At 44.4% G+C, this 27453-nt stretch overlaps 1 protein-coding gene across 3 annotated transcripts in view; it reads right to left on the bottom strand.

Annotated features, from left to right (window-relative positions):
- The window catches only part of ADGRD1 (adhesion G protein-coupled receptor D1), a 1058506-nt gene that overhangs the window by 226933 nt on the left and 804120 nt on the right, over positions 1–27453 (bottom strand). For all 3 annotated transcript variants that reach the window (XM_063964650.1, XM_063964651.1, XM_063964652.1), the window contains 2 exons: positions 20902–21013; positions 3653–3806 (listed from right to left, as the gene is read on the bottom strand). In XM_063964650.1, coding sequence (XP_063820720.1) covers positions 3653–3806; positions 20902–21013 — 266 coding nt within the window. The remainder of the gene's footprint in view (positions 1–3652; positions 3807–20901; positions 21014–27453) is intronic.

The following is a 27453-nucleotide window of genomic DNA, read 5'->3' as shown; positions in this document are numbered from 1 at the left end:
TATAGTTTTTTCTTGCTGGCTTGTGCAGCGTGTATGCGTCTTGTTCTTGTAACCACTTTCTTACGTCGGATCTTTTAAATTTATTTTTAACCGACCCATAATATTTATCAATGCCGCTAAAACTACCTGGTTTTAACACTGTGTAATATGCATCTTTCATCCGCCTGATTTGACGCGCTGCGTTGCGTGACATTCTGCGACTGGTGTTACGTGACACTCTGCGACTGGTGTTACGCGAAAATTTTTAATACGGTTTAATATCGAACACTATAAATTTATATAAAATTTTATATAAAATTTTATATTAAGCGATATAAAACACTATCATTTAATATTAAAGGGGGTGGGGCCTAGGAGAAAGGGGGTGTGGTACCTGTCAAGTTTGACAGAAAGGTTGTCTTTATCTACTGGTGTCAACTGACTGTTTTCAGGAAGTGGTTGGAAAAACGCAGGCGTGTCCAAGCGTTTCCAGGGTGGGTGTCTGACGTCAATTCCGGGACCGGACAGGCTGAAGTGATCGCAGTGGCTGAGTAAGTTCATACCTACTCAGAAACTGCACAAACTGTTTTTGTAGTGCTCGGCTGCACAGGCGTTCGCACACTTGCAAAGCTAAAATACACTCCCCTGTGGGCGGCGACTATGTGTTTGCAGTTTTGCACGGCTGCAAAAAGTGAGGGATCAACTCAGAATTACCGTGTGTGTGTGTGTGTGTGTGTGTGTGTGTGTGTGTGTGGCTAGCTACAGTAGTGAGACGTAGTGTACATGTATGTTCCTGCTCTCGCTCCCCAGGTGCTGCTGACTGTATCACTGATGACTGTATTGCCCTGTGTAACTTGCTGCACCAGGCCAGCAATGTTCTGCAGGTGAGGAGGCAATGGGGGCACCTCACCCAGAGGTTAGTATGCACCAGTTTACGCACAACACTAGGGTGATGGCTGTGACCTGGCTATTACTGTATGTACAGTATGTTGTCTCTGTGTTTGTATGGATGCAATGCAGGGACTAAAGAGTTACACTGTGTAGGGGGTGAGACCTGCTCCTGGCACTGAGAGCCACCACCATTTGTGCCTCCCCAGCCTCTGAACTCACCGCACGTTACTGGCGTCCACATACATCTTACCTCAATATGCCATGCAGCAGGAGATGCCTGGCATAAGTCAGCTTGCAGCCCTACTAATGTTGGGCGCCTTTTTTGATGAAAATGCATCTTATTTGTATTACTATGTGGCTAGGATGCACAAGCAGCTTCTGCTGATTAAAATGGTATGCGGCATGCCTATATTCTGTGTGCTACTGTGACTGTATCTGCATACAAAATGCTATGTTACAGCGATTTCCAGGATTACACTGTAACATAGCATTTTGCATGCAGATACAGCTGCAGTCACACACAGAATATAGGCATGCCGTATATAATTTTAATCAGCAGAAGCTGCTTGTGCCCCTAGGCATACCAAAAAGCCCTAGCCATTTGCCTATGCCTAGGGCCGGCTCTGTATACAAATTCTGCCACAGTGGCAGTGGGCAGAGAGGAGAAATGTTACATGTGGAGGATATTGCTGACCTGGGCTCCTCCAACAGGTCTGAGTAAATAACTGCTCCCACTCATCTCGATGATGATTGAAAAAAACTGCATGTCATCAGAGATGGGAAAGAGCTGAAATATAGGCTGCCAAATCACATCCCCTATATTGCTTCATTTTAGATCTGGAAACGTTTTTACAACACGTTTTCTGATTACATACAGTATTTTAAAACTTCTATCAGATACGCCTAATAGCTTATGTCAGTAAAATGAAGAAAATAAAGAGCTGAAGCATCCATTTTCCCGCAAACAGGTCCCATTGCATACAGTAAGCGTAAACTGTGTCATTTTCATTTCCCGTACCAGAAAATATCAGCGCCTCATACGGATAACCTCCTCACAAATAACACTGTCTTAGTGAGGACCTGAACTAAAGGTTACAGCTGAGATTAAAGCATGGGAAGGATAAGAAAATAAAAGGTCAGCCAGGAATATCTAAATTGGATAGCAGAAGAAATGCATAGAAATTAGAGGCATTATCAAAATGACTTGCAGTATAATAGTGACTTTAAAGTCTTCCAATTATGATTGCACAGGGTATGTGTTATTTTTATAATTAGGTTTGATATAGCTTTAGAATTGGGTCAGGTAAAATACAATACTCTTTTTGAGGAGCCATTTGTAAAATTACGCACAATTAAATACAGATGTTCGTTTTATTCTCTCAGTATTGTACTTAAAAAAAAAAACACTTACAAAGACTCATTCTTTCTAAAAAGAAATCTCTATGTATAGTTCATGATCAGGTTTTAAATTGGTGTGAGATCCGTCTTAACAGATATTAAAGAAAAAAGATAGAGATCTGAGAGTAAGGCACATTAACATTCTCAGCAGCAATAAGGAAGACATAAATGAGAATGGTGGCTTGTATGAAAAGGTTAATGATATGAAAGATAGGCAGGTTAGCTTCAGCCAAGTTACAGGTAGCTGCCATTGTTTGCCGGATTTACAGACTGACATCACTATCTCCTTATTCTTCCTTGAAAAATCTCTTCATCTATGACCTCCCTGCCTTTCTAGTCCGTCCGAGATGACTGACACTTACCTTATTGAGTACAGTTAAAGATAACAGGTTTAGCCCGAGAATTATATGCCTCTAGGAATCATATCTAATTCTAGAATTCAATCTTATATTAACCAGCAAAAGTGATCTAGTGAACCTGTAACCACATGTGAAGCAGCTACATGTACTGTATATGTATATACAGTAATTATAGTGCTGTGATTGGATGTAAATGCAAATTGTGTTACTATAATAATCACATGAATTAAAAATTATTGCAGGTATTATGGCTCATACGTGAATGTGAAAATGAGCTATTCTAATGTGAATTCCTACTTTAATAAAACCACCTGCATTGGCTTTTCAGGCAATGGGGTATTCAATTAAATGCCATTCTTTCGACTGGTCGAAAAACGGCACCAATTCGACACAGGGTATTCAATTGCCGGGCATTTTTGCCTGTTTTTTTTAAATCCATTTTCCCCCATGCAGTTGTCATATCGGCATGGGAGAAAATTGCTCCAAAAATGGGCGAAAATGCCTGCGAGTTTGCCAAAACATGTGTATCAGCAGTGGATTCACCGATACACGTGGTTTTCGAAAGTGGCGGATTTTTCAACCAGTCCAGAAAAGTAGCATGGGCATTGAATAGGTCAAATAGTGTCGTTTTTCCGACGGGTCGATAAAAATAGCACTAATTTAATACCCCCCATATGCATCTTCAGAGGCGCCAAGGTAATGCCCAATGGGAGGAGTCATGCACACAGTTTTCCACTGTTATGCTAAATTAGTGGGACATGGTTGAAGATTGGGCTAAGGAGCTATTTAAGCACAGGGTGGGTGAAGGATAAAAACAAAAATATTGGAGTCAAGCCTGTTCATGAAGTTTTTATACATTAATATTTGACATATAATATGATGCACACAATACCATGGCCCATGCCTGCTGCTATTATAACAGCTTGTCTGCTGTAAGTAACATATCACTTTTTTTAAACACATATTTTATCGTACACAAATTGTTAAAACAGATTGTAGCAATTACATAGACATTTTGCACATACCCCATCCAATTCCATAATAGTAGAAATGCTTGCTCTCTTCTGATCCAAACACTTTAATCACCATACTGTAGAGGTGCAGTCCTTCCACCAACATCCACGCAAAGGCACTTAGGAAGAAGAAGTGCAACAGGATCGCTATGATTTTGCAAGGCAACTGCAAGGAAAAACATGGAAGAGCACAGACCTTAGACTGGAACGGCAAAAATTAGGCTTTCCCGCTGCCTCTCTTGGGTTTTATTTTATATAAATAAAATCTGAATTAACTAGAACAAATTTCTTAACAGTACATTAATTTGAAGTTTAAGATATTTATTACATATTTATCACTAGAATGTTCTCTGTATTAAACATCTGTCACTACCAACACTTGGATACTCTCTGTATTACTGTATATGGTGGTACTTAGGATGCAACTTTAATGTATGGTGGTCCCTTCTGGGTCACCTCTGTCTGTCTCCCACTCCCTTTAGATAACATGTAGGGCCCTCTTCCCTCATGTGCTTTTCTTCCCTCATTTATACCATCATCTTCTTCCCATATCCAACAACAGCACCAAACCTTTGGGTTTAGTCACCCTGCTCATGCACGCACGCAGATGGGGTTTCTGTATACTTAGAAACCCCCCCTGTCAGATCAAGCCATCGATGTGGCCTAGAGATGTGCGGCGGGCACTTTTCGTGTTTTGTGTTTTGGTTCTAATTCCACTTTCGTGTTTTGGTTTTGGCTTGGTTTTGCCAAAACCACCCTTTTCGTGTTTTGGTTTTGGATCTGGATGATTTTTTTTAAAAACATAAAAACAGCTAAAATCACAGAATTTGGGGGTAATTTTGCTCCTACGGTATTATTAACCTCAATAACATTAATTTCCACTAATTTCTAGTCTATTCTGAACACCTCACACCTCACAATATTGTTTTTAGGCCTAAAAGTTGCACCGAGGTGGCTGTATAACCAAGCTAAGTGACACAAGTGTGCGGCACAAACACCTGGCCCATCTAGGAGTGGCACTGCAGTTGCAGACAGGATGGCACTTTTCAAAAACTAGGCCCCAAACAGCACCTCATGCAAAGATGTCGAAGAGGTGCAATGAGGTAGCTGTATGACTAAGTCAAGCAACACAAACAATTCCAACTGAAATGATATGTCCAAATCACTGGAATTATACATCCAAATCACTGGAATTAATTGGCAAAATCACTGTAATTAATAATTATACGTCCAAATCATTGGAATTATACTGCAAAATCACTGTAATTATACGTCCAAATCACTGGAATTAATTGGCAAAATCACTGGAATTAATAATTATATGTCCAAATCACTGGAATTAACTGGCAAAATCACTGTAATAATTATTAGAGATGAGCGGGTTCGGTTTCTCTGAATCCGAACCCGCCCGAACTTCATGGTTTTTTTCACGGGTCCGAGCAGACTCGGATCCTCCCGCCTTGCTCGGTTAACCCGAGCGCGCCCGAACGTCATCATGACGCTGTCGGATTCTCGCGAGACTCGGATTCTATATAAGGAGCCGCGCGTCGCCGCCATTTTCACACGTGCATTGAGATTGATAGGGAGAGGACGTGGCTGGCGTCCTCTCCATTTAGATTAGAAGAGAGAGAGAGAGAGATTGACCTGATTTACTGGAGCTTAGGAGTACTGTAGAAGTGTAGAGAGTGCAGAGTTTACTAGTGACTGACCACAGTGACCACCAGACAGTGCAGTTTTGTTTTATTTAATATATCCGTTCTCTGCCTGAAAAAAACGATACACACAGTGACTCAGTCACATACCATATCTGTGTGCACTGCTCAGCCCAGTGTGCTGCATCATCTATGTATATATATCTGACTGTGCTCAGCTCACACAGCTTATAATTGTGGGGGAGACTGGGGAGCACTGCAGTGCCAGTTATAGGTTATAGCAGGAGCCAGGAGTACATATTATATTAAAATTAAACAGTGCACACTTTTGCTGCAGGAGTGCCACTGCCAGTGTGACTGACCAGTGACCTGACCACACTGACCACCAGTATAGTTAGTAGTATACTATATTGTGATTGCCTGAAAAAGTTAAACACTCGTCGTGTGACTTCACTTGTGTGGTGTTTTTTTTTTAATTCTATAAAAAACTCATTCTGCTGACAGACAGTGTCCAGCAGGTCCGTCATTATATAATATATATACCTGTCCGGCTGCAGTAGTGATATATATATATTTTTTATATCATTATTTATCATCCAGTCGCAGCAGACACAGTACGGTAGTTCACGGCTGTAGCTACCTCTGTGTCGGCACTCGGCAGTCCATCCATAATTGTATACCACCTACCCGTGGTTTTTTTTTCTTTCTTCTTTATACATACATACTACTACATCTCTTTATCAACCAGTCTATATTAGCAGCAGACACAGTACAGTACGGTAGTTCACGGCTGTAGCTACCTCTGTGTCGGCACTCGGCAGTCCGTCCATAATTGTATACCACCTACCCGAGGTTTTTTTTTCTTTCTTCTTTATACATACATACTACTACATCTCTTTATCAACCAGTCTATATTAGCAGCAGACACAGTACAGTACGGTAGTCCACGGCTGTAGATACCTCTGTGTCGGCACTCGGCAGTCCGTCCATAATTGTATACCACCTACCCGTGGTTTTTTTTTCTTTCTTCTTTATACATACATACTACTACATCTCTTTATCAACCAGTCTATATTAGCAGCAGACACAGTACAGTACGGTAGTTCACGGCTGTAGCTACCTCTGTGTCGGCACTCGGCAGTCCGTCCATAATTGTATACCACCTACCCGTGGTTTTTTTTTCTTTCTTCTTTATACATACATACTACTACATCTCTTTATCAACCAGTCTATATTAGCAGCAGACACAGTACAGTACGGTAGTCCACGGCTGTAGCTACCTCTGTGTCGGCACTCGGCAGTCCGTCCATAATTGTATACCACCTACCCGTGGTTTTTTTTTCTTTCTTCTTTATACATACATACTACTACTACATCTCTTTATCAACCAGTCTATATTAGCAGCAGACACAGTACAGTACGGTAGTTCACGGCTGTAGCTACCTCTGTGTCGGCACTCGGCAGTCCGTCCATAATTGTATACCACCTACCCGTGGTTTTTTTTTCTTTCTTCTTTATACATACATACTACTACATCTCTTTATCAACCAGTCTATATTAGCAGCAGACACAGTACAGTACGGTAGTCCACGGCTGTAGCTACCTCTGTGTCGGCACTCGGCAGTCCGTCCATAATTGTATACTAGTATCCATCCATCTCCATTGTTTACCTGAGGTGCCTTTTAGTTGTGCCTATTAAAATATGGAGAACAAAAATGTTGAGGTTCCAAAATTAGGGAAAGATCAAGATCCACTTCCACCTCGTGCTGAAGCTGCTGCCACTAGTCATGGCCGAGACGATGAAATGCCAGCAACGTCGTCTGCCAAGGCCGATGCCCAATGTCATAGTACAGAGCATGTCAAATCCAAAACACCAAATATCAGTAAAAAAAGGACTCCAAAACCTAAAATAAAATTGTCGGAGGAGAAGCGTAAACTTGCCAATATGCCATTTACCACACGGAGTGGCAAGGAACGGCTGAGGCCCTGGCCTATGTTCATGGCTAGTGGTTCAGCTTCACATGAGGATGGAGGCACTCAGCCTCTCGCTAGAAAAATGAAAAGACTCAAGCTGGCAAAAGCAGTAGCACCGCAAAGAACTGTGCGTTCTTCGAAATCCCAAATCCACAAGGAGAGTCCAATTGTGTTGGTTGCGATGCCTGACCTTCCCAACACTGGACGTGAAGAGCATGCGGCTTCCACCATTTGCACGCCCCCTGCAAGTGCTGGAAGGAGCACCCGCAGTCCAGTTCCTGATAGTCAGATTGAAGATGTCAGTGTTGAAGTACACCAGGATGAGGAGGATATGGGTGTTGCTGGCGCTGGGGAGGAAATTGACCAGGAGGATTCTGATGGTGAGGTGGTTTGTTTAAGTCAGGCACCCGGGGAGACACCTGTTGTCCGTGGGAGGAATATGGCCGTTGACATGCCTGGTGAAAATACCAAAAAAATCAGCTCTTCGGTGTGGAGGTATTTCAACAGAAATGCGGACAACAGGTGTCAAGCCGTGTGTTCCCTTTGTCAAGCTGTAATAAGTAGGGGTAAGGACGTTAACCACCTCGGAACATCCTCCCTTATACGTCACCTGCAGCGCATTCATAATAAGTCAGTGACAAGTTCAAAAACTTTGGGTGACAGCGGAAGCAGTCCACTGACCAGTAAATCCCTTCCTCTTGTAACCAAGCTCACGCAAACCACACCACCAACTCCCTCAGTGTCAATTTCCTCCTTCCCCAGGAATGCCAATAGTCCTGCAGGCCATGTCACTGGCAATTCTGATGATTCCTCTCCTGCCTGGGATTCCTCCGATGCATCCTTGCGTGTAACGCCTACTGCTGCTGGCGCTGCTGTTGTTGCTGCTGGGAGTCGATGGTCATCCCAGAGGGGAAGTCGTAAGACCACTTTTACTACTTCCACCAAGCAATTGACTGTCCAACAGTCCTTTGCGAGGAAGATGAAATATCACAGCAGTCATCCTACTGCAAAGCGGACAACTGAGGCCTTGGCATCCTGGGTGGTGAGAAACGTGGTTCCGGTATCCATCATTACTGCAGAGCCAACTAGAGACTTGTTGGAGGTACTGTGTCCCCGGTACCAAATACCATCTAGGTTCCATTTCTCTAGGCAGGCGATACCGAAAATGTACACAGACCTCAGAAAAAGAGTCACCAGTGTCCTAAAAAATGCAGCTGTACCCAATGTCCACTTAACCACGGACATGTGGACAAGTGGAGCAGGGCAGGGTCAGGACTATATGACTGTGACAGCCCACTGGGTAGATGTATGGACTCCCGCCGCAAGAACAGCAGCGGCGGCACCAGTAGCAGCATCTCGCAAACGCCAACTCTTTCCTAGGCAGGCTACGCTTTGTATCACCGCTTTCCAGAATACGCACACAGCTGAAAACCTCTTACGGCAACTGAGGAAGATCATTGTGGAATGGCTTACCCCAATTGGACTCTCCTGTGGATTTGTGGCATCGGACAACGCCAGCAATATTGTGTGTGCATTAAATATGGGCAAATTCCAGCACGTCCCATGTTTTGCACATACCTTGAATTTGGTGGTGCAGAATTATTTAAAAAACGACAGGGGCGTGCAAGAGATGCTGTCGGTGGCCAGAAGAATTGCGGGACACTTTCGGCGTACAGGCACCGCGTACAGAAGACTGGAGCACCACCAAAAACTACTGAACCTGCCCTGCCATCATCTGAAGCAAGAAGTGGTAACGAGGTGGAATTCAACCCTCTATATGCTTCAGAGGTTGGAGGAGCAGCAAAAGGCCATTCAAGCCTATACAATTGAGCACGATATAGGAGGTGGAATGCACCTGTCTCAAGCGCAGTGGAGAATGATTTCAACGTTGTGCAAGGTTCTGCTGCCCTTTGAACTTGCCACACGTGAAGTCAGTTCAGACACTGCCAGCCTGAGTCAGGTCATTCCCCTCATCAGGCTTTTGCAGAAGAAGCTGGAGACATTGAAGGAGGAGCTAACACGGAGCGATTCCGCTAGGCATGTGGGACTTGTGGATGGAGCCCTTAATTCGCTTAACAAGGATTCACGGGTGGTCAATCTGTTGAAATCAGAGCACTACATTTTGGCCACCATGCTCGATCCTAGATTTAAAGCCTACCTTGGATCTCTCTTTCCGGCAGACACAAGTCTGCTGGGGTTGAAAGACCTGCTGGTGAGAAAATTGTCAAGTCAAGCGGAACGCGACCTGTCAACATCTCCTCCTTCACATTCTCCCGCAACTGGGGGTGCGAGGAAAAGGCTCAGAATTCCGAGCCCACCCGCTGGCGGTGATGCAGGGCAGTCTGGAGCGACTGCTGATGCTGACATCTGGTCCGGACTGAAGGACCTGACAACGATTACGGACATGTCGTCTACTGTCACTGCATATGATTCTCTCCCCATTGAAAGAATGGTGGAGGATTATATGAGTGACCGCATCCAAGTAGGCACGTCACACAGTCCATACTTATACTGGCAAGAAAAAGAGGCAATTTGGAGGCCCTTGCACAAACTGGCTTTATTCTACCTAAGTTGCCCTCCCACAAGTGTGTACTCCGAAAGAGTGTTTAGTGCCGCCGCTCACCTTGTCAGCAATCGGCGTACGAGGTTACATCCAGAAAATGTGGAGAAGATGATGTTCATTAAAATGAATTATAATCAATTCCTCCGCGGAGACATTGACCAGCAGCAATTGCCTCCACAAAGTACACAGGGAGCTGAGATGGTGGATTCCAGTGGGGACGAATTGATAATCTGTGAGGAGCGGGATGTACACGGTGATATATCGGAGGATGATGATGAGGTGGACATCTTGCCTCTGTAGAGCCAGTTTGTGCAAGGAGAGATTAATTGCTTCTTTTTTGGGGGGGGTCCAAACCAACCCGTCATATCAGTCACAGTCGTGTGGCAGACCCTGTCACTGAAATGATGGGTTGGTTAAAGTGTGCATGTCCTGTTTTGTTTATACAACATAAGGGTGGGTGGGAGGGCCCAAGGACAATTCCATCTTGCACCTCTTTTTTCTTTTATTTTTCTTTGCGTCATGTGCTGTTTGGGGAGGGTTTTTTGGAAGGGACATCCTGCGTGACACTGCAGTGCCACTCCTAAATGGGCCCGGTGTTTGTGTCGGCCACTAGGGTCGCTTATCTTACTCACACAGTCAGCTACCTCATTGCGCCTCTTTTTTTCTTTGCGTCATGTGCTGTTTGGGGAGGGTTTTTTGGAAGGGACATCCTGCGTGACACTGCAGTGCCACTCCTAGATGGGCCCGGTGTTTGTGTCGGCCACTAGGGTCGCTAATCTTACTCACACAGCTACCTCATTGCGCCTCTTTTTTTCTTTGCGTCATGTGCTGTTTGGGGAGGGTTTTTTGGAAGGGACATCCTACGTGACACTGCAGTGCCACTCCTAGATGGGCCCGGTGTTTGTGTCGGCCACTAGGGTCGCTAATCTTACTCACACAGCTACCTCATTGCGCCTCTTTTTTTCTTTGCGTCATGTGCTGTTTGGGGAGGGTTTTTTGGAAGGGACATCCTGCGTGACACTGCAGTGCCACTCCTAGATGGGCCAGGTGTTTGTGTCGGCCACTAGGGTCGCTTAGCTTAGTCATCCAGCGACCTCGGTGCAAATTTTAGGACTAAAAATAATATTGTGAGGTGTGAGGTATTCAGAATAGACTGAAAATGAGTGGAAATTATGGTTTTTGAGGTTAATAATAATATGGGATCAAAATGACCCCCAAATTCTATGATTTAAGCTGTTTTTTAGGGTTTTTTGAAAAAAAACACCCGAATCCAAAACACACCCGAATCCGACAAAAAAAATTCGGTGAGGTTTTGCCAAAACGCGGTCGAACCCAAAACACGGCCGCGGAACCGAACCCAAAACCAAAACACAAAACCCGAAAAATTTCAGGCGCTCATCACTAATAATTATACGTCCAAATCACTGTAATTAATTGGCAAAATCACTGGAATTAATAATTATACATCCAAATCACTGGAATTAAATGGCAAAATCTCAGTATTGCCTGCCTAGTGAAGTGGAATCTAGATGGGATTTGGTACCGGGGACACAATATCGCCATCAATTGTCTAAATTCCACTGCACTAATGGCGGATACCGGACGCACGTCTAACACCAACATAAGTGTCAAGGCCTCAGTTATGAGGGCTTCCATCGTCATGTGAAGCAGAACCACTAGTCATGAACATAGGCTAGGGCCTCAGCCATTTCTTGCCACTCTGTGTCGTAAATGGCATATTGGCAAGTTTACGTTTCTCCTCAGACCATTTAAATTTATTTTTTTTTGTCTTTTACTGAACTTTGGCTTTTTGGATTTTACATGTCCTCTACTATCACAATGGGCATCGGCCTTGGCAGACGACGTTGATGGCATTTCATCGTCTATGTCATGGCTAGTGGCAGCAGCTTCAGCACTAGGAGGAAGTGGTTCTTGATCTTTCCCTATTTTATCCTCCAAATGTTTGTTCTCCATTATTTTTCTGGAGTTATATAACACAATATGCGGCACAAGAGAGCATACCCCTACACCTCACAGGGCAAACCCTGTAAAAATTATTTGGATTAAATATTAAAAACCCCTTTATTTGGAGTAAATAATATACAGCACAGGACAGCACCACTGAACTTATATGGCAGCACCACTGGACTGAATTTATACAGAATTATATGGATTTATATGGAATTATATGGCAGGATATCTGGAATTATACGGTAATATCACAGGAATTATACGCTAGTATCACGGGAATTATACGCCAGTATTCCGAGAATTATATGGCAATATCACAGGAATTATACACCAATATCACAGGAATTATACGCCAGTATCAGGAGAATTATACGGCAATATCACGCGAATTATACGCCAGTATCACAGGAATTATACGGCAATATCACGGGAATTATACGCCAGTATCACGGGAATTATACGGCAATATCACGGGAATTATACGCCAGTATCACTGGATATATGGCAGCAGAGGACACCACCACTATGACTGGTCACTGGACTGATGCTGCACAAGACACTGACTACACTGGACTGGACAACACAACACAGCACCACTTTATACAGCTACACTGGATATATGGCAGCAGAGGACACCAAAACTGTGACTGGCTGGACTGATGCAGCACAATACACTGACTACACTGGATTGGACAACACAACACAGCACCACTTTATACAGCTACACTGGCAGGAGAGGACACCAACACTGTGACTGTCTGGACTAATGCAGCACAATACACTGACTACACTGGATTGGACTGAGCAGCACAACACAGCACAAGATTTGCCACCCCACTTTCCCGCCTCCACACAGACACTGAACACTGAGGACACGTCCTCTCAATACACTCTCCGAGACTGGAATGAAAATGGCTCCTTATATGGAATCCAAATCCCGCGAGAATCCGACAACGGGATGATGACATTTTGCCGCGTTCGGGTTTCCGAGTCAGGCGGGAAAACCCGAGCCTGGCTCGGAACCGAACTCGGAAGGCAAAGTCCATTAGGGTTCGGTTCTCTGAGAACCGAACCCACTCATCTCTAATGTGGCCAGACGTTTTTTTTCCTTTGTTTGTTTTTCTGTGAGTGAGAGTTGGGGTCAGAGCTGTTGTGTCCTTGTGCTAATCAAGTAGATAGCTGAGATAGCAGGGGAGCTGCTGTGGCTGGCATGAGCAACAGCTCCTCCCAGCTCCTATGGACTTTCTGCTAGACAGTGAGTAGCCTGAAATGATCCCTCAGCTGTGGTGACAGTAGGTAATTACCTCCATACACACCATCATCCCAAAATTCCCTTTGAACAGAATGCTAGAATTTAAAACTATCCTCTATCCCTGTTATCTGTTCTCACAGAAATGCTTCTTTGATTATTATACTGAACTTACAACTGAATCAGTGCAAATTAATTAAAAGTAAAGCCTGCCTCTCACACAGACACCACACACATGTAATTATATATCTACAGGGGCAGACTGGGATGGAAACCAAGCCTGGGAAATTTATGGAAGTAGCCCTAATGAGGACGGGGTATGTCATGGGGGTGGAGTCTGTTGAGGGAGCAGGATTACTCCTCATAGGGTCTGATTCTGAGTTGGGCGCAGTTGTGGCCTTCCTTGCATCTTTTGCTGCAGTTACGTCTGTGACTTGTGGTTAATGACACTACAATGCCCTTCCCTGGTGTACATCCAAATAAGTAAGGACAAAGATGTCCACTTTTAGTGTCTAGAGATGCTGCAATCATGCTTTGTGCATCTTTAGACACCACCATCGGTCGCACCATTGTAAAATTCACCAGACCTATGCTAAGTGCAGATCATCTATCTAAGTATGGCCTCCAATGTGAGCAATTTAACATCTCTATAAGTATCCACTTTCAGCAACGCACCCACACTACGTTATATCTGTATTGGATTAGCTCACCCCCTGTAATTGTTCAGGAATACCCAACACATTTCTAATATGCTTCTTGGTGCATGTGTCTGACTCTTTACAAACACCATCGCGGTGTAAGCATGCGGTGTGCAACTCAGACGCAAGCGCAGATGAAAAACGATGCACAAGAAAAAAAATAAAACATGTTGGCCGCAGAGGGAAAAAAACACACACATTGGCCCCCACAGAAAACAATAAAACAAATGGTCTCCTACAGTGAAAAACATAAATAAATGTATAATATAGCTTTGGGTATTACAATTTGTTTCAAATTTGCACTGCTGTTTGAAAGGCCAAGTGATACCAAGAGGTTTTATAATTCTTGGCTGTAACATCTATATATTAATTTATTTATTAACAGCTACTGTATGTAGTGCTAGCTTATTCCATTGCACTTTTTTTTAAAGTCAGGCAGGGGTGTATTGAGGACTGAAAGTCAGTGGCGGATTTAGCGGGGGGCGATTAGGGCGAACGCCCCCCCTACATATACCGGCAGCGGGATGGAGGCCGGGTCCCGCCGCAGTATTGGGAACGGGTTGGAGTCTGACGAGCGGTGCAGCGCGGCGGCGGAGGAGGAGAGAGAGGAGCGTCCTGACGTGCGTACAGCGGCCTCTGTTCTGAGCATGCCCCCTCCTCCCTGTACGCGCGTCAAGACGCTCTCTCTCTGTCTACGTTCCCTGGCGCACTGCACCGCTCTCCACCCGTTCCCAATACCGCGGCGGGACCCGGCCAGGCCTCTACCTATGAGGAGGTGTGTAGAGGTGTGTGTGTGTGTAGAGGTGTGTGTTTCTCTCTTCTCCCTGCATTATTTTGCCTCATTCAGTGTGCATTTTGCATCATTCGTCTCATACATTGTGCTATAACGTTAATTTTGCCTCATACAGTGTGCTATAACGTTAATTTTGCCTCATATATTGTGCTATAACGTTAATTTTGCCTCATACAGTGTGCTATAACGTTAATTTTGCCTCATACAGTGTACTATAATGTGAATTTTGCCTCAGTCAGTGTGCTACAAGGTGAATTTCGGATCATTCATTGTGCTACAATTTGATTTTTGCCTCATTCAGTGTGTGCTACAGTGTGAGTTTCGGATCATTCAGTGTGCTATAATGTGAATTTTGCCTCATTCCACGTGCTATAATGTGAATTTTGGCTCATTCAGCGTGCTATAATGTGAATTTTGGCTCATTCCGCGTGCTATAATGTGAATTTTGGCTCATTCCGCGTGCTATAATGTGAATTTCGGCTCATTCTGCGTGCTATAAGGTGAATTTCGGATCATTCACTGTGCTACAATGTGAATTTCGGCTCATTCAGCGTGCTATAAGGTGAATTTCGGATCATTCAGTGTGCTACAATGTGAATGTCGGCTCATTCAGTGTGCTACAATGTGAATGTCGGCTCATTCAGTGTGCCACAAGGTGAATTTCAGCTCATTCAGTGTGTTACAATGTGAATTTCGGATCATTCTGTGTGCTACAATGTGAATTTTGGCTCATTCAGTGTGCCACAAGGTGAATTTCGGCTCATTCAGTGTGCTACAATGTGAATTTCGGATCATTCTGTGTGCTACAATGTGAATTTTGGCTCATTCAGTGTGCCACAAGGTGAATTTCGGCTCATTCAGTGTGCTACAATGTGAATTTCGGCTCATTCTGTGTGCTATAATGTGAATTTCGGCTCATTCTGTGTGCTGTAGAAACAGAGGTTGTCGGCAGATAAGAACCACTTGGCCCATCTAGTCTGCCCCTTTTTTTTTTTTTTACATTATTTTTATCTCTAACCTTATCTGATCCTTATTTCTTTGTAAGAATATCCTTATGTCTATCCCATGCATGTTTAAATTGCCCTACTGTCTTAGCCTCTACCACCCCTGATGGAAGGAATGGCGATTCGCCAGTCTGTATCACCAGTGCGCAGGGTTCTCTCCACTAACTGGCAACATTTTATTAGTAATGGCAACAATAGGAAATTATAGAAGCGAACGGGAAGGGCATTACTAAGTGGGAGGGGCTATGATTAGGGGGAGGAGTCATAATTCTTAAACCGCCCCCCCTAAAAGTTAAGTCTAGATCCGCCACTGCTGAAAGTACACCTGGAAAAATTTGTAGACTTTACCTCACATGGGCAGCACCAGAGGTGTAACCATGGCGGCAGCACCACCCCTCACATGTCAGCATACAAAACAGGCCCTGCATACTCATCTGCCCACTGGAAAATTGCTCCTGCACTGCTGCTCATCTAGGTATTATGACTGCTGCTGAAGCAATGTTCATAAAACTTGTCCATGTCTTGCAATGGTCACAGATGATATGATGCTGTGCTCTAGGATGCTGCATGAATCCCAAATGGAAGCAGTAGGCATCAACTTATATCAGACACCTCCTTTTGCATTACCACACTACACACTCTTCGTCCACATCTGAAATAGGCCAACTGTCCCTGTTTATATGCTCTGTAAGGACCCCACGTGGCACCATATAAATAAAATATAATAATAAAAAAATAGGATGCTCCCTGACTGGCAGTGGATAAGATCCCAGAAATAATTATCTTTCTTATGGTGACTGAGTTGCATGAAGCAGCAAGGACTTTCCTAGCCTCATCTATTGGCATCATTTTAGTACTGATCTTGAGAACTCCCCAATGCTGAATTAAGCTGCACCACTTATGTAACCACTACATACACTGCACTACATATACTGCAGTCACTGATTGGCTGACTATTTGTTTGCTCTGCCTCTGCAGGCTGTAATAATTACAGCTGCTATTAGCAGCCATAACTATGAAGTTCCTCTTTTTCCAGGGCTGCTAGGAGCATAGTGACATCATGATGCTCCAGCGGGTGGCTCAAGAGGGGCTTGGCGGTGGGTGCATTATCCTCCTGCTCAGCTCCTTCCTGCTCCACGAAACAGTGATGGTGACAGAGGTTGCTGACGTGTAATTGAACCTGGGAGGTAGAATAGGGCTCTTGGACATGCAGGGAACCTTAGCACCAATGCCCGAAGGCGTGACCAAGACAACTTGAGTAAAATCAAAGCTTATTTATTAAGCACACAGTTCACATACACTTTGGCAGTTCAGAGAAAAGATATACTCAACGACAAGGATGTGCAGATTACAGGAGACGGTACAGTTCCTAAGACGCAGTGGTAGGAGGTCACTGTGGCAATGCTGAGAACACAATATGGAATAGTCCTTGCAAGACCCGGAGATGGTAAGTCCGTTTAGGCCAACAGCTAACCACTGTATAGGTGAACTTGCAGGAACAGACCAGCAGATGGCACACTGGAAGCTGGTGATGGTAATATTGCACAGAGGTAGAGGTGAGCTCTGAAGAACTGCCGGAGTTGCCGGATAGAACCGGCCAGGTGGTAAAGGTGCTGTGGAACTCACCGATGTAGACAGAGTTCAATGGTAAGGGCACCGATGGTGAACTGCGGTTCGATGTTGGAACACCGATGGTGGATGGAAGCAATTCTGGAACACCGCAGAGAGCTACTGGAATAACGTTGAGAGCTGGAAGAGATACAGGAACACCCCCGGAAGCTGGAAGCGATACTGGAACACCGCTGAGAGCTGAAAGCCAGTGAGGAGTCCCTGCAGATCACAAAGAGCGATGTAGGTATACCGATGAGAGCTGAAAGTGATACTGGAACACCGCTGGATGCTGGAAGCAATGCTGGAACACCACTGAGAGCTGGAAGCCAGTGAGAATCACTACAGATCACAGAGAGCAATGTAGGAACACTGCAGGAGTCAGGCAGCACCGCAGGGTGGAAACTGGTGCAGGTCTCTTTAAATGGAGCAAGGTCACAGGAGTTGGAATACTTGAAGACAAGCAGGAACATCCACAGACAGGAGAGACATCCACACTGGGTTTGACAACCAAAGCACTGATGATTAGGCAGTCTGGATTCAGGATGTTTATACCAGCTGGGAAGCAGGTATTGACTGAGCAATCAAGGAGAGTCCAGAGTGCAGCGGATAGGCTATGGAGAATCATGTGATGAGGCCAAACATGGGTGCACCCATGAGGGAAAGTCTGTTTGTATCAGCATGTGGAAACCTGTAGTAATGGTGGCGAAGGCCGCGGAGGACAGGAGACGCCATCTACTTGAACAGGAGGAACACACTGACTAGTCGCGATGACAGCGCTGCCGGGATCGCTGAGGGGAGACTATGGAGATGTCGCGCAGCGCACTGCCCGCAGACAGCGCAGGTGGAAGCCAGGCTTGGAGTGCAGGGACAGTCTCAGGAGCACTTAGAAGGTAAATAAGGGTGTCTAAGTACCTGGATTGTGACAGTATGTATGTATATATATATATATATATATATATACATACATATATATACACTGTATATTTTAAACATACAAGAATTACTCTGTGCACCACACATCGGATATTTCTTCTCTTCTCTCAGTTATTAGAACAATATGTAGCCAATCGGACCATTGGACTGATCACTGTGTAACAGGGCTGTCAGGCAAGGCTTCATAGTCGCTTTCCTTGCAGATTGTTTCGAGCCTGAATTAGCCAAGGACTTACCGTGGTGACTCTTCAAGATGGCCACAGCAAGCTAGGACTGTGCCACCCCCCCCCCCCGCCCCTTGTTGCTAACTTAATGCTAACTTAAAATGGCCGCCGCAAGGTATGAAGTCCCACAGCGCAGTAGCGCTGCCGGAGTCACTGGGAAGATGGCGCAGCGCCTTTTAAATCACTGGGAAAATGGCCGTTGTCCTACCGACTGGAGAGGAGGGGGCCCAGATGGAGCTTGCACACGGGCCTCCTCCTCTCTAGAAATGCCCCTGATGGTGATCCATCGCGGTTTGCAAGATTGACCAACATACCAATATACAGTACAGTTTTGTATAATATGTATCCAGCTAGATAAAATAGGTTCCCCTGTAGCACATGATACTGAAATAATCTGAAGACCTCGTCACACAAATGCTGGACAACCGTGGTGTCAAAAAAATAACCTCTGTGAGCTACATTGTTTGTTGTTTTGTTTCTTTTTTTACTTCATTTGTGTTATTTTCTATAATGATAAGTGGCCTTCACATGGCTGACTGGGTTGTCATTTGTTATACAGATGGTTTTGGAAATGTCCCATATCTTGGATGAGACTAAATTGTATACTGTATCTCTTACACACAGTAACACCCACAAGAACAGAAATGAAAGCAGCGTAGGAGTAAGCAATGCTTTGGGGACAGCTAAATAGAATACTTGGTAAATGAAGCTTTTTGCCTCCTAGGTTTGGCAGACACAGAACTTTACAACATACAAAACATTGGCCGCAGCTCTCCAAAGGGCTTATTGAATCTCCTTGGATCCTTGATACTCAGTTATGCTACATTTGGCCAGTTGTCTATAAATACAATAGGTTTGTGCAACAAACATTTATTTTGGCTCGTTTAGCTGGACTTTACTTCCAAGTTTATGTTTTCATCATTTATTTGCCAGGCCATGCTTTAAAGAAAAGAGAATTTAAAAAATAAAAAAATAAAAAAAAAAGTTGTCCAAACAAAAATTACATTTTTGTAAAAAATATATATACTGTATATCAACTTTCTGCTTCTGTTGTTTGAAATGTCAAATGATGGAGTGTTTCAGTTTTATGTTACTTTGACATTATGCTAGGATTAAATAAAATCCAAAGTCTGTAAGAAATTTAAACTAAAATCTGTCAAAACTGACCAGAACAATTTAACTCTTTAAACTAAGAATACAGTATACAATCAACATCCTACTGTGCTTTCCCAGAAACATTAATGTAAAATAAGGGAAACAGGCCCATTAAAATGCAACAGGCACTTTCTTTCTCCTAATTTACAAATATAAAATATACTGCGATAGTTATTTTGACTACTTTACTATCATAGAGAAGGGCAATACCGTAGTTAGGGGGTAATTCAGAGTTGGTCGCAGATTTTGCTATTTTAGCAAAATCTGTGACCACTAAATCCACATCCTGTGAGTTGCTGAGCACAGGGTAAGGCCGTCCAGCAAGTGTTGCGTCGCCCCGCGATCGCAATTGAATTGTGATCGCATTGCAAAAACCTCATGACTGTGTAGGCAAAGGCACCGTCGCCATGTTTCTGATCACAGGAAATGCAAGCGACCTCATCGGCCGGCACCGAAAATGCCCATGACATGTCTACGTTTCCTGATCCACTCCCCTTAACGCTGCATCACCGCCCCCAGATGCCCGTCGCCTGTCTATCATGATGTGAACGCATCCTTTTGGGATGCAATTGCATCATGATAGCCCATGCATGCGCACTGTGGCAGCTGCGCATTTGCAGACAGCCATAAATCACCCATTTGCCATTTTCATCCGTCTGCGATCAACTCTGAATAACCCCTTTAGTTTGTTGTTTTTTACTGCAAGGATTCAGTGCGATAGTTCATATTGTAGTAAAAGAAAATCTTCTAATTTATCATTAGCTGAGCTCCGCTGGTCTTTAGGCCACCATACATCAGCAATCGATTGGGGCAATTTGTCAATTTGAAAACAATTGTATAAATAATCTGTAATGTATGGGGTTCACAGATCACGAATTCAGACCAAAAATCAATTGGTATTGTTAAATCAGGTTGTCTAACATGTTGGATTTCATAGATCAACTGGGGCTATAGATTACTAGTGTATGGTTCCAATCAGCAGATTTGCTACTAAACTGATGCGCTATTCAAGACTGGCAGATATGTATTTGCTCAAAATGATCTGCAAATCACTGAAAAATATCTGTAATGTATGGGCGACGATTGGTGGATTGGAGACTCGCTGCCTCGCTTGCCTGGATTTCAGCAGACAGGATGCAACTGTCGATATAGTGACAGCCAGCATCTCGTCTGTCGGTAAAACATCCCATCAGGACATCCAACAGATGCTGTATCACACAGTATACAGAAATCTAAGGTATACTGTATGAGTAACACAACATTATTTACCATAGCAAATACAGACTCGGCACCTTAAAAGAGATCATCACTATAGCAACTATATGACCTACTTTACACCAATTTAGAAAAGTAAATTGCATTATAACTATATAAAAGTGAAGAAGAACATGGCATTCTTTAGTGGATTTAACTGGTAGGAAGAAAGGCACTCACGGTCTCAGGTACAAAACGAAAGCTGACAAGGAGCAGGATCTGTGCAACCAGAATTGCAAATGAGAGGTTGGCATGGATATGATAGCGCTGATTCCGGATTGTGCTCACTGAACTATGAAACAAAACATGAAAAGAAATATCCAAGTCAGGAATAAATAAGCATCAAAACATATATTTTTACATGTGCTAAACAGGTTTCCACGATAACAAATAATTACTGATGCAAACAAACGATGCAAGGATTACACTTTCATCTTCTCTCCTAGGCCCTTGGAGACAGCCAGTAGGAAAGTTCTTCCTCCAGATAAAATGTTAAGTACCAATTGCCTGATTCTGAAGTTGGGCAGATGTAAAACGTGCAGATAGATTTAGATTTCAAAGTATCCAAACTCAAATCTAAATTGCAGTGTTTAATCAAGCTGTCCAGCATTTGTGGGCTACATGCAAAAGCAGCCAGTATTTACCCTGCATGCAAAAAAACAATAACAGTTACTTGATATTTTGTGCTTTTCTATGAGTATTTAGTAGCTGCATGAAGAGTGCTTTGAAGATGTCACATATTCATCTATCACCTTAACTACTTTTTTTGTTTAAATTCTGTTGTTTTTTTAATAAATATGTCAACAATTTATCTATTCTATTTAACCTTAGTTGCAAATTAGCGATTAGATTTTATTGCATCTACCATAGTTTATATACAGTATACTTAAATCTAACAGCATATTGTATAACAATCCTGAGTGTTCGCAGGATTAATTAAGGTGGATGGAAAGAGCATATGGTAATTTGATCCACAAGTGAGAATGCACAACCTTTTCTAGTCAGAGGGCCAGATTGGGAGATCGCACTCATTAAAAAGTGCCATAATAAATATTTATTTGCTTATGCATGTAAAATACATACAATTTATTAGTGAAAAGTGCCTTACAGCATTGTTAAAAGGTCCCTATGGAGACAGAAGTGTGTTTAATGACACATAGCAGGAGAGCAATGATAGGCCCGGGTGATGAGGGAGGTTTGGACAAATCATGGGGGTGTGGCCACATGCACCAAGAAATAAAACATTTGTCCACTGCGGAGGAGGAGGGCATTCTTCCCCATATACAGTTGTCCTGGGCCCTGCTAGACTACTTAAACAAGCCCAGACCCTGGCAATAAGTAACAGCTCCTCTTCTCTCAGTGCCCCTGTGCATCAGCACAGGCGTCGTGGCTATAACACATAGCAACACATTCCAATTTTCCTCAGAAGCAACACTTTTCCACACCTTTGCACACCACCATCACAACCCTACAGAGTCATAACTAGACTTTTTGGTGCCCTTTGCCAGAGAGAGAATTGGTGCCCCCCTCATACACAAATTTTTCCAATAAGGACGTAAGGCGCATGCCTCATAGGGAAGGGGCATGACAAGATTGATCCCACACACTACATAAATCTGCTCAGCTGTAATGCTGATAATTTTTTCACATAGTACTACAGTTAGAATTCTCTGGCTTAGAATTATCTACCTGTCTATGCAGGGGCAAATAGTTCAATGAATAGATTGTCTGACTGCAATGCCACAGGCAATGGGTTGGAATCCCGGGTATGTCAGCATCTTGAAATGTAATAAAGCACAGTGTGACTGAATAACAAAGAAATCTCAAGTTGAGTTCATGAATGTTGGCGACAGAAGGGGTCTGGGTAGAAGACTGGTGTGGTCAGGAGATGCTGGACTTCAAAAAGGGGGGAAGCTGCAAGTGAAAGTTATTAAAACAGATAATTGACAAGTGCCGCCAACAGCGCCCCCTACCCTGCAGCGCTATGTGCGGTGCCCCCTTCGCACACACCTAGTTATGGTCCTGCAACCCTATAGTAACACATCCTCCTGTACTCTCTATATTTAATTCCCATGGCTGTAGGGGCAGTAGTGATACCATCATACAGGTGAAATCTTGAGGGTCCCAGAGAATAATTACACTATCTGTGATGTTAGAGTGAGGTCGTTTTTTATGCTTCAGACATATAAATAAATGTGTGCTTGAGAGCTTTGTATGCAAAAGATTGTTTTAGGTGCCAAAAGGGAAAACAGCGCTGACAATAGAAATAATTAAAAATAATTTAATATACTAATAATACATTTAAAACATTAATATACTCCTTATTATTGGGCAACAGGTATGGGCATAGAAGTCCAATATATAAATGATTGACTGCTTATAAAGTGCCTGAGACTGTGTCCTTAGATTGGAGCGGACAGTTCTCAATTTGGTGCAAATGGGTACGCAAATGTCCATAAATATGGTGATACCAGCCTTGTGTTCCTCAATTACGGGTCCGTAGCGATGGTTCCTAATCGTGGCAGGATTCCATGCAATTGTAACGGTGTCCCTGGTTCACAGAGCAGCTTCCTGTAGCTATTAGGTAGATACCTCGATGATATGTTGTCCAGTAAAGTTCTCCACACTCTTGGCAAATGGAGCAAAGGTCTCACAGTGTTATGCACACCAGTGCCAGCAGGAAAGTACTGGTGTCAGAACTGTTATGCACTCCAGTGTCTGCAGGAATGTACTGGTGTTAGAACTGTTATGCAAAACAGATGGACTCACAGACAAACTGGGGGATATGACATAACGTACACAGAAGGTGAAAGGGTAACAAAATACACACAAAGTGAACAGAGAAGCCCAGAGGCTAAGGAACTGGGTATCTCCCTTGTATTAGAACTGCTAAGATGGAAAAAGCAAGATGTTGTGTTTTAATACGTAGAGTACCCGAAATGCTGTTGCTAAGGGCAACAGCAAAACCCTAAAGGGTTACCAACGGGTGTGGCAGTAAACTCCTTGGTCAGAGATGGAATGATAGACACAAGGAGAATCTCCACAATCCAAATTCTCACTTGCAGTGCACAGGTTTTAGCTTACTGCCACTAAACTGACCCCTGACACCTAGCACAGTGAGACAGGATTAGACAGGCAAGTCTTAGAATACAGCCGCAAACTTGCTAAGTTCACAGAGTAGTAACAGAACCCCAGCAAGCTAAACGACTGACTCCAGTCTTACTGCTAGGTCTGGATTGGCAGAGTGTAATACCAAATTCCCAGGCCTATTTGCAGTAAGCAACAAACAAATACAAAGCTACACAGTACTGGCTAACGTTCATGAACTGACTAACCAACAAAGATTCAGCAGCATCTGCTTACCCTGAAAAGAGGCCTTATAAAGCAGGTGCTGTCCACGCCCCACTCAGACCTCACAGACTGTGAGCACAAAAACCAGCACCGGATCCCCTGCCGTGCACAGAGCCTATAACCACTGCACAGCAAAAGACCCGAACCGGAGTATCAGCTGCGCTCAGGTTACTCCACTAGCACTTGTCTCCCGGTTGCCATGACGACGTGGCAGCACAGGGCAGGAGACCCTAACAGTACCCCCCCTCTGACGAGGGGTCAAAGAACCCCTACCACCGGGTTTATCGGGGAACTGCGAGAAGAAAGAGCGTATCAGTCTGGGGGCATGAAGATCACAACTGCGCACCCACGACCGCTCCTCCGGGCCATACCCCTTCCAGTGCACCAAAAATGACAGCCGACCCCGAACCACCTTGGAGTCAAGAATCCTTTCAACAACAAACTCCCTCTGGCCACGTATCAGAAGAGGGGAAGGTCTTCCACTGGTAGAAGGATTACTAATCGCCCGTTTTAAAAGGGAACAATGAAATGTTTTATTGATACCCAAAGAACGGGGCAGATCTAACTGAAATGCCACCGGATTGATAACCCTGGTGATCTTATAAGGGCCGATGAACCGGGGCCCTAACTTATGAGATGGCTGTCTCAACTTCAAATTCTTGGTAGACAACCAGACGAAGTCTCCTAATTTGAAGCTGCAGGGTCTTTTCCGCTTATCAAAAACCCTTTTGGTCACTAATGACACAGACACAAGGGCTTTCTTCACTTTCCGCCAAATACCTCTAAGGACCGAAACCACAGAGGAACCACCAGGCGTGGAGTCCACGGGGTCAAAAGAATTGGCCTTAGGATGATGCCCATACACACAAAGGAAGGGAGAGATCCCTGTAGCAGAGTGAGCCGCGTTGTTATAGGCAAACTCCGCCATGGACAGATGAGCAACCCAGTCAGTCTGACACTTGGAGACATAACACCTGAGGAACTGCTCCAAGGACTGGTTCACCCTTTCAGTCTGCCCATTAGACTGCGGATGGTAGCCTGACGACAAGCTGACAGAAATCTGGAGATCGGAACAAAATGCCCTCCAGAATTTGGCCACAAACTGGGATCCGCGGTCAGAGACCACATCAAGTGGCAACCCGTGGAGACGCACAACATGCAGCATAAATAATTCAGACAGGCGTCTGGCTGATGGCAGCCCAACCAGTGGAACGAAGTGCGCCATCTTCGAAAACCTGTCAACGACAACCCAGATGGCTGTCATCCCCGAGGATTTGGGCAAGTCCACCACAAAATCCATTGAAATGTGGGTCCATGGCTTAGATGGGATAGAGAGTGGATGTAATGGGCCAACAGGAACCCCTCTAGGAGTCTTATTTCGGGCACAGATGTCACATGCCCGAACCCACTGATCCACATCCTTAGCCACCGAGGGCCACCACACCGCCCTAGATAGCAACTCCCGAGTTCTGGCAATACCCGGGTGACCTGCCGACTTCTTGGCATGGAATTCCAGGAACACTCGCTGTCTTAACCTAGGAGGCACAAACAAAAGACCTACCGGAAGGTCTGGAGGAGCCTGCTCCTGTGCTCTAAGGACTAATGATAAGAGGTCCTGGGTAATGCCCACTTTAATACATGATGGGGAAACAATGGGCAACGGCTCCTCGGTGGTCTCCTGGATTGGAGCAAAACTCCGCGAGAGCGCATCAGCCTTGATGTTTTTTGACCCAGGGCGATATGTTATCAAAAAATTAAAGCGAGCAAAAAACAAAGCCCATCGTGCCTGCCTGGCATTGAGACGCTTCGCTGACTCTAAATATGCCAGATTCTTATGGTCAGTGAGAATTGAGACCACAAACTTAGCCCCCTCAAGCCAGTGTCTCCACTCCTCGAGTGCATCCTTAATAGCCAACAATTCCCGGTTACCCACGTCATAATTCATCTCGGCAGGCGAAAATTTACGGGAAAAGTAAGCACAGGGATGAAGGCGATTATCAGACACTCCCATCTGAGAAAGCACTGCCCCAATACCCATCTCAGAGGCATCCACCTCCACCACAAAAGGACGCTCTGGATCTGGGTGTCGCAGCACCTTGGCCGAAACAAATGCCCTTTTGAGACGGGCAAAAGCCGTTTTAGCCTCACAAGACCAGTGAGCAACATCCGCCCCTTTCTTAGTGAGTGCCACCAAGGGCGCCACTATAGACGAAAATCCAGCGATAAATCGTCTATAAAAATTCGCAAAGCCCAGGAAACGCTGAAGCGCCTTCAAACTAGTGGGCTGCACCCAATCCAGGACTGCCTGTACCTTGGAACCCTCCATTTGGAAACCTTCTGGGGAGATAATATATCCTAGAAATGCGATTTGCTGAACTTCAAATTCGCACTTCTCCAGCTTTGCCCCAAGCCGGTGGTCTCTGAGTTTCTGGAGGACTAAGCGTACATGCTTCCGATGTTCCTCCAGGGAATGGGAGAAGATTAGGATGTCATCTAAGTATACAACTAAGAATCTATCCAAATATTCCCTGAGCACATCATTCATGAAATCCTGGAAGACTGCCGGGGCATTACAGAGCCCAAAAGGCATCACCAAATATTCATAATGCCCTGAGTGGGTATTAAAGGCAGTCTTCCATTCATCCCCCTCTCTTATTCGGATTAGATTGTACGCACCGCGTAGGTCAATCTTAGAAAAAATGGTGGCAGTACGAAGCTGGTCAAACAAGACCGAAATGAGAGGCAGTGGGTATGAGTTTTTAATCGTGATACGGTTCAATTCCCTGAAGTCGATGCAGGGTCGCAACGAACCGTCCTTTTTACCCACGAAGAAGAACCCCGACCCAACTGGAGACTGTGAAGGTCTGATAAATCCCTTAGCCAAGTTCTCCTGAATGTACTCTGCCATAGCCTGAGTCTCAGGACGTGACAGGGAGTACAACCTGCTCTTGGGAAGCTTAGCATTTGGCAACAAATCAATGGCACAGTCATAGGGGCGATGGGGAGGTAGTACCTCTGCAACTTTTTTGGAGAACACGTCCGCAAAATCTGCATAACACCCTGGCAATCCTGGCAAACTTAGTTGCGAGAGCCTGACTGGAAGGCTCAAGCAACTCCTGAAACAATCAGTACCCCAACTAAGAATCTCCCCAGAGACCCAGTCAAATTGAGGATTGTGGGCCCTTAACCAGGGTAACCCCAACACCAATGGGGCAAAAGTACAGACAGTCACATAAAAGGACAATTTTTCAGAGTGTGTGGCTCCAATAAACAAAGAAATCTGGCTAGTGCAAGAGGTAATTTTACCTTGGTATAATGGTTCCCCGTTTAACCCACAAATCTCAATTTCCGATGCCAAGGGTACTAAGGGAACAGAGTGTT

Source organism: Pseudophryne corroboree, chromosome 1 (assembly GCF_028390025.1).
Source record: "Pseudophryne corroboree isolate aPseCor3 chromosome 1, aPseCor3.hap2, whole genome shotgun sequence".
NCBI lineage: Eukaryota > Metazoa > Chordata > Amphibia > Anura > Myobatrachidae > Pseudophryne > Pseudophryne corroboree.
This window is presented reverse-complemented; position numbering and strand designations above follow the sequence as displayed.